Raw genomic sequence first — 8584 nt, 5'->3', positions numbered from 1 at the left:
GCTCAAAGGAAACTTCCCATAAACAACTGACACCAGCCCACCAACCCCAGTATGATCTCGACCTCAGTGGCCTCTGTATAAGCCTAAGCACCACGACATTATTTTTTTTCCCCCCAGATCTCTATTGCTTGATACATGGAAATGTGTACGTGCCTGTGAAACACTTGAGCACTTGAACACATCTGTAGTGCTGTTTGCAGGGTCTGCCTGCTCTGCCTGTGGAAGCAGTGCCTCTCGGAGCATCTAGAGAGGGGCTTGTCAGAATAGACGGGCATCCACAGCGGGAGGGGAGGTACATGGAAAGTACCCAGGCAGTCGAGATGTCCAGAGACAGTGCCAGTTAAGAAAGGCAATAGAACAACTCTTTTCTTATACTTCGTTTTTATAGAAATTCATGGCACTTTGCAGTGACTGATCTGGAGCTGCAGGGTCTGTGCAAGCAGTTACCTTATTCAAGGTGAAACTGTGTGTGTTTTACTCCTGGGAATAGCCCCAAGGTAAAGATGAACAAGTAGTTTTCTCAGGTGAGTATTTGTCCCTTAACCACAGGCTAGGAGACTACTAAATGGCTAGTTTTGCCTGTTCTTGCCCCTTACCGATGTGCGTCAATGAGGCCTTGAGTCCAGCTTGCTCTTCCTCTCTCTGAGCCGGGGTCCTCCAGCAAATCTCCCAAGGAAACAGCTGAAAGGAAAGAGCAAAAGGAGGGTGCTGGGCACCCCTCCAGCTGGGACAGAGGGGTGCGTGAGTGAAAGAGGGGAGGGGACCTCTGGGCTGAGGCCACTCTGCACTTCAAGGCTTTTCAAAGTCTCCACCAGATCCTCTGGGATGGGGCTGAGTTGTTCATAACCCCAGTGCAACCAACTGGATGGTCTCCCCAAACACGCTTGGCTCAAGTATTCCAGGCAGTGCTTGCAAAGAAGCAAGAAAGGGCAAATAGTTGATCTAGGGGCTTTGCTGTCCTGACTGTCCTTCTAATAGGCTGTGCCTTAAAAGCACAGGTTGAGTGTTTGATGGTCAATGAGGAGCTAACGTGGTCTACGATCGTATACCATATAAGGACAGTATTCATTCATATATGTAGAGATATATAGATATCCAGCTGCGTGTTGTTCATGCTGGCACTTTCCACCAAGGGGATATGGCACAAGTAGGAATATATCAGTACTTCAGCTTTTTTATACCAGTAGTTTCAAATTTCTATTTCAGCTGATGTAGAGAGAGAGAGTCAAAGAAACTGATCAACAGGCAGGAAAAAAAAATCTATAAAACCTTGCTTTGCAGTTCATCTGATAAAGGAAATATATAGTGTGTAAACCTTGGTTCTCATCAGGCTGATTTGCATTTGTATAACAAGCTCTGGTTCTCCTGTCCCTCGCACTGTTATTTCCCTAACATTACTTACCTCTGACGTAAGCCAGTATAAGAAAGGTCAGAACAATGTTTTTCATCTGTAGCAAGAGAGGACGTGTGTACCCTACCTATACTAACAAGTCTGAACAACTGGAGAACATATTTATAAATGTATTTATAAAGATAAAACTATCTCCAAACTTTCCATTCATTGCACTATTGTCAAACCTAATAAGCTAAGACAATTGAAATCTGCCAGCAAGGGAAAGCAGGGAGACCTAACACTGTCACAGTGACCTGCACATGGATGGTGCTGCACTCGCCGGGACTGAGTTGCTGACCCTTTGCTTTGTGAGTGACCCCCTTGACTGCGAACTGGTGCCTGGAGCTCCTTCTCAGTCTGCAGTCAAAAGAGGCTTCTCATGGGCTACCGTGGGACATCCGAGTCTCTAAGCAGGGAGTAACTGTGCAACTGAATACTTAAAAGGAAAACAGCTTGAATCCTTTCACTGCTCATTGCTCAACACACATTATCCAGCATCTAATATGGTTGAACGGATGTGCTCCCTCCCAACGTCTTGGTCATGGGAAAAGATGCTGTGCAGGCTTTGGGTTAAAAGTTAGCTAAAGCTGGAAGGTCATGGGGAATAGGAGGGCTTCAGGGTGGGCCCCTATGAATGTTTCCATGGGCAGGAGTATCTCATGTGCACCACCTTCAATCCAGCTGAGGTTCACCTGAAAGGGAAGGTAGGCCCAGCCCAGACCTGGCTGCAGGTGTTTGGAACTGGCCTGGAGTCTGCTCTGGTGTTTCTTTGGGGTTAAGACCAACAGTTTGGCCCTGTGCCATGATCTTCAGCCTCAAGAGTTTGGGCTCAGACCTGGATCAATCTTTCCAGAGGTTCAGGAACTCGCAAGCTTTGATGTCCCACATCAGACCACCTGCACTTACCCTATCTTTGGCCTGAGCTTTCAAGAAGAAAGAAGTTCAGACAGGGACCTTGGTATTTGGTTTTGTATTGTGCTGCCAGACAAGAATATCCTGTCGTTCTATGGAATCACTGAGAAATTAAATAGCATCCCTAAAACCTTCCTCCCCTCCCAAAGCTTTTTGCTGTTTCTAGCATGTTCATGAGTAGCTACAGACTCCCGCAGCAGAACTTGCAGGATTGAGTGGTCTTGGCAGAGCAGCTGCAAAGGGCATTGTGTTTAATAAAAGGACTAAACTTTACAGTGGCCTTCCCTATGTCTTGAAGTGAGATTTGGTCTTTGGATGTTAAGTGCTGGGCCAATGAGCATGGAAAATACACATGGGCTCCCTGTGTCCCTCTGGCAGCGAGCAGACAGGGACTTTTCTCCTGTCCTGGGACACTTGGGGCAGATTCCCTGCAGATTCCTATCATCCTTACTAAGGAGGCATGATTTGCAGCGGTGCTGGGTGCCTGCAGGTGCAGTCCTGGCGGCTCAGCACCGCTGAGAATCAGGCCGAGGGGTCTCAGCAAGGGCAGGGGCAGGGGGAGCGGGGCACGGGGGAAAGAGGAGCAGCGGTGCTTGCTGACGCTCAAACACAGGTCTTCTGATGGAGGGACCTGCCGCAGGGGAAGGCCTCTCGGCCCCCACAAGTCAAACTGCACAGAGTCACAGTTAATCGTCATCATCGTCATCATCATCATCATCGTCATCATCATCATCATCATCGTCATCATCGTCATCATCATCGTCATCTTCATCGTCATCATCATCTTCAGTGTTTATCTTCCCAGAAAGCACATCCTCTATCCAGTCCTCCAGCTCCTCGGCTGTGGGCAGGTCATCATCGTCTCGGATCTCCATCCAGATGCTGTCAGCCTGCAGGGACAGGTGATGGGGGGTTAGCCACCTTCTGAGACACAGGGAAGAGATTGGGTTCACTGCCGCTGTGGGGGCAAGGGCTGAACCACGGGTGGGATGCAGGGGTGGTGGTGGCGTTGGCTCCCTCTCTGCCACAGCCTGAGGGCAGGCTCAGCCACAGTGACTCTCTTCCCACGCGTTGGGATTACCACTTCCCCCTGAAGTGCTGTTGCTTCTGACTAGGGCCAGTGGGACTGGTCAATGTGTTTATTTGAGTGTGTGATACTGTTTGCCCTCGGTTAGCTGTGTGCCCGCTGCCTGTTCCTCTCCTGCACTGCCTACAGCTGTGAGCAAGAGCTTCATCCAGCTGATGCGTTATCCTCACCCTCCCTGGCCAGTTCTGTAGACTCCGAGTCTACATAAAGAGAGCATAAAGAGACCTATGCCAGCTCCCACTACATTGCCTCAGTTCACAGGACATCACATCATTTCCCTTCCTTCCTTCCAGAGCCCTTCTGGGACCTCTTCCTTTGAGCCTGTACACCCTGCTGTCGGCACCCCTTCTCCCCAGCCTCTTTTACCATTACCTTTGCCTCAGGATTTTGCTCTGGACTCTCCACATGTGGTACTTGTTCCTCCTCGTAGAAGAGCCTTTCCTCAGATCATCTCAACCATGCTCCAGCTGAAGAATGGTGAGAAACACCAATGCCCTGGACTACAGGTGCCCCCTGCTCTTTCTCTCCAGCTGTCTGCATTACTTCCACAAACTGGAGGGGATGGGGGAATTCAGCAAGAAGATGATGTCTAAAATTCAGTGAGAAGATGCTGTCTAAATTGTGGCTGTTACCCAGGAACAGGAAGCATAGCTTAGGTGGTCTCTGAGGCCTGGAAATGAAAGGTTTTCTCTCTGCTTTGCTTAGGTTCCTTGGGTAAATGCCTGGGTAAGCCCCTTTCCCTTCACTGTATCCCCTCTATAAAATAGGATCAGCCTCCTATTTTGCAGAGGTGGTGTAAGGTTATCTCGTTCAGCGTTTGATGTTGCAGAAGCGAGTGCTTTTCGTACGTCTGAAGATAACTACTGGCATTTGCAAATGCACCCAGCTTCTTTCACTGTCTGTAGTACCTAATTCTCTTTGTTTTATGGCTTGCTAAAAAGCCAGACCCATTTCTGCTCAAGGAAAGCTGTTTCTCCGTTACAGTATTTTCCTCCTAAAATATCAAAACCTAATAAAGAAGAGTCACGGAGAGGCATGCAGCTCTTGCTTCATGGAAATGATCTTGTCCTCAACCTCAGGACTGTGCATGCAGCAAAAAGTGACACCTTTAAATAATGGGAACAGGAGTGGGCCTATAGCACCTAGAGAAGATGCTGTGCAAATAAAGCAGCAATATTTTGCAGAGCGTCATGGCCCTAGTCCTGAGCCACTACGATGTGACAGGGGCTGCTGGGAGCTCTGGTGTTTGTATTGGCAGGTTTTTAGAGAAGCGATGGGGTCACAGGGGTTATGTCCACTGAAGCCAACAGCAGTGTTTATTTTTACTCCATTGTGTAAGCCCCACTTTGTACCTGTGTAACTTGGCTGAATGCAGTGATGTAACACTGAAATAACGAAATGAGCTCAGTGTTTGTTTTAGATATCACCCTCCAACCTAGAACTTTCTTAAATCTCTCTCTTGAGGAATAGAAAACAGGCTTAAGAGGAATGAAATAAAACCTGCAAATACCATAATCAACATCCTGAAGCTTTTACTGTATCAAAGCTAGATAATGCATGAGTTTTTACAAGTCTCTGAGTGACCGCTAGAAAAGAAGGCATATGTTCCTGCCTAATACTACTTTTTATATGATTCTGTTGCCAATGACAATCCTACTTCCATGTATTTCCATTGATAGCTGTTTAATGTAGCTTTGACATGACTTAAACATGGCCAACTGCACTAAATATAATGAAGGGAGATACTGTGGGCTAGTTAGAACGGCAAAAGACTGGAAGACTTGGGCTCTATTTCTGGCTTGTCTTTTCATTTCCCTCATGATCTTAGGTGACAGATCATGGTATCTTGACCCTCTTCTCTTTTGTCTCTTCCTTAACAATTCTGCTAACAAGCCTTAGCCCACTGGGTCCTCACGCTCTATGTGTCTGTCCCACGGTCTGGCGGATGGGCTCTATTACAGGTAAAGCACCACTCACATCCAGCCAGCACCGCTTCTACTCCATGACTCCCAAGCCAGCCTCTCATTCCCCTCAATAGGACGGGCAAGATCCAGAGCCTCTGATTTCTTCATAACACCATCTCTTTGCCTTCCCTAATACCTCTCTCCCATCTTTTGGTCTTGCAGCATTTGTTATAACAGGAGGCACAATCATCTAGTATACCCTCACTGTCCCTCTTTTTCTGGCGAGGTACAGGAGAGAGGACGTGGGGGCCGGTAACAAGGTTGGTGGTGGGTCCAGTGCCCAGCCCTGGACAGTTGTCCCAACTCTAAGTCCCTCTCTGCTTTCTTTTAATGACACATCAGGTTCTCATACAGCTGAAATTTCAAACACAAAGTCAAGCACCAAATTACAAACACTTCTGCAATGGAGAGATTTCTGCTTCCAGAGACACTTACATACCCACACAGGTTCATTTTTAAAAGCTTAAAACACCCAGCACTTAACCATCAAAAATAAACTAAGGTAATAAGCAAGCCAGACTGGAGTGTGCTGCATTACATGCTCTCTGATCATCTGTACCGTTATTGTCAGAAACAGGAAAAATGGTTTCTCTCTGTAGCCTTGTCAGGGCCACAATGCACGTTACATTGCACTCAGCAGCTCTCCTTAGATCTCTGCTGGTGTGGGTCTGACAGGTCCCTCTCCCACCTGCCTTAAAAGCTCAAAGTATGTGGGCAATCTGACATCAGTCCCATGGCTTGGTGGCTTGAAGGCAACGATGGTGAAAACAGAAGCTGCTCAAAAGCTGGCCTGATAGCACAGCTGCGGATGCTGTGGGTACCACCACCGCCCCAGCCGGGCCAAAGCAGCACCTGCCTGTGCAGCTCTCCCTCTGCGGGACAGCATGAAAAATCTTCACTGCCACCGGGCAAGGGGCCGACACATCTCCTCTTCCCACACAAACCCCTCCAGCACTACCCGCACGGCAATGGCTAAGGAGGAGGAGGGCCTGCATGAACCCCAGTATACCCTCTTCTCCGCAGTAGGATCCCTCTATTACCAGTTTATATCAAATTCTTATAAGGCTGTGTATTTATTTGGTTTTTTTCAAGCTGTGGAGTTTCTCCCTGTCATCTCTTGGGGACTATCTTTCCCTCCTACACTCAAGCTGTGCCTTTCAGCTTCTGCTGCAAAAACACCCTCCTTTTTCTCCTCCTCCCCTAAGCACAACTTGCTTTCTCCCCTACACACGCACAATTTTCCTCCACAAACCCACCCAAGTTGAGCCAGAGCAGGCCACGAACAAAGGTGCACGCTGTGGGTCAGGGTGGAAATGTGAGACCTTGAAACTAAAACTGGGCAAAGCCCTGAAGCTCAGACCACAGGGGCTGGTCCTGTCCTCAGCAGATGTGGTTTGTGTGCAACTCAGTGGTAGCAGAAACATGCTCAGATCGAAGCTCAACATTGAAGGTGTTACGAAACCCACTGCACATGGGAATGATGAGATCTTTACATTTTTTTCCCCAGGGAAAAAGCCTGGTCTACCTGCACTTAACAGCAGAAATCCCACTGATTCCAGTGGACCTCAGATCCCGTCCTTTCTAGCACCCTAATCTTGGGATCGCTGGATTTTCTGGGCATATGCTACTCACGTCTGTGACGTTCACCACCCCGATCTGTGGTCTGAACAGGTCAATCTTGAAGGTCTTCTCCCAGTAAGTGATCAGCTGCAGGAGTGAGAAACAAAGCTCAGACCAGGGTGTTTGCAATACCCCGTTGCATTAGTTCAGCTGACTGGCTGTGGCACGGGGAGTGTGCATCGATGAGTGCACGGGAGAGAAGAGAGCCTGAATGCAAGGTTGGGCTGCCACACATGGCAAAGGAAAGTGCCGACTCTGGGGATGTTCCCAAGACACCGCCTTCATGGGAGGCAGACCTGAACAAGCAGCTCTCAGAGATCCTCTGTGATTTGCTTTCCCGTCCTTCCTTGTCCCAAATTCCCTGGGCCAATTCCTGTGCTCATGCACACACACACCCCCCCACACCCCCATCACATCCATCCATGAATTAAACCAAGAAAGGCAAGAAGCCCCTGCCACTCACCAGAGGAAAGTCGTCGGGGTCAATCCAGACAATGCTCAGGTCGGGATTATCGGTGTTGTCCCTGGCAACCTGCTTCAGGATTTCCAGGAACTCAAAACCATCTGAAATGATACACGAACTGCTGCAGTTCTCTCCTGCAAACATGCAGGCACTTTTTGCTTGTGGGGTTTTCAACTTCCCTCAGCCCCCTATGCACACAGGAGTTGTTTATAGTTCTCATTAAAGTGCTGTCTCCCAGCTCTTTCTTCTGATAATAAGGCTTTTAATTTCAAGCATCCTCCCCGGGTATTGAAATTAGTTACACATGAATTAAGTCTCGTAATCCTTCCATGGAGTGGAACAATGTCACTATTTTCTTGCAGTGAGGGAGGAACTGAGCCCCTGAGAGGCCAAAGCTTTTTGGCACGCTGACAGCACTGAGAAGCACCGATGCCACAGCTTTTCAGGAGCTGATGCCCACAGGTTTCCTGCACACCCATCACACACCCAGCCCCCTGCACTTTCCTGGAGCTACACAACAAGATGTACGCAGCATTAGGGAGCAAATCCTGGCACTGGGGTGGGGAGGATGACCTTTTTTTTCCCAGCTGGCCATCCATTTGTATCCAGAATTTGAATTCCAGCTAGCACACCTGCTAGCATAAACACCCAGAAGCATCCCGGCTCCCCATGGCGGCAGGCTGGGGCTCCCCATCCCGGCTGGGGTGCAGGACTCCACAATGCCAAGCACATGAAACTACGCTTTCTTGAGTGACAGAGAGTCACACAAGGAGGAAAATGGTCTCCTACCTGGGTCATCTTCTTCAGCAAAGGCCACGATGTGGATTCCATCCATGTCATCCTCCTGGAAACAACAGAACTATTACTGATGGGCCAGGGAGGGAGGACAGAGTCCGGGTGGTTCCTAGAGACGAGGAGTGGTGGGATGCCTTCAGACAAACAGGATGATTGCAAAGGGAGCCCCACCAAGACACCAGAAATGGGACCTAAGGTGAGGGTGAGTCGTGGAGGCACGGAAGCGAGTGGTCTGGGTAGCATTGCTGAAACTCTTCAGCTAAAAATGAGGTGGGTACCATGACGGCAAAGGCGAGGGAGCTTCTGATGGTGTGGGGCAAAACCTTGCCTGCAGAGAAGGTCAAGGGCTC

At 48.9% G+C, this 8584-nt stretch overlaps 1 protein-coding gene across 1 annotated transcript; it reads right to left on the bottom strand.

Moving 5' to 3' along the window:
* Positions 1 to 2788: 2788 nt before the first annotated feature.
* Positions 2789 to 8283, bottom strand: LOC104165207 (calsequestrin-2; the record flags this gene model as incomplete). The annotated part of the gene is made up of 4 exons (XM_009704783.1): positions 2789 to 3195; positions 6989 to 7063; positions 7440 to 7540; positions 8229 to 8283. Coding segments are annotated over 4 exons (435 nt in total), but the record flags the coding sequence as incomplete, so codon positions are not given.
* Between the last annotated feature and the right edge of the window lie 301 nt (positions 8284 to 8584).

This window comes from Cariama cristata, unplaced genomic scaffold, assembly GCF_000690535.1.
Source record: "Cariama cristata isolate BGI_N322 unplaced genomic scaffold, ASM69053v1 scaffold10537, whole genome shotgun sequence".
Taxonomy (NCBI): Eukaryota; Metazoa; Chordata; class Aves; order Cariamiformes; family Cariamidae; genus Cariama; species Cariama cristata.
This window is presented reverse-complemented; position numbering and strand designations above follow the sequence as displayed.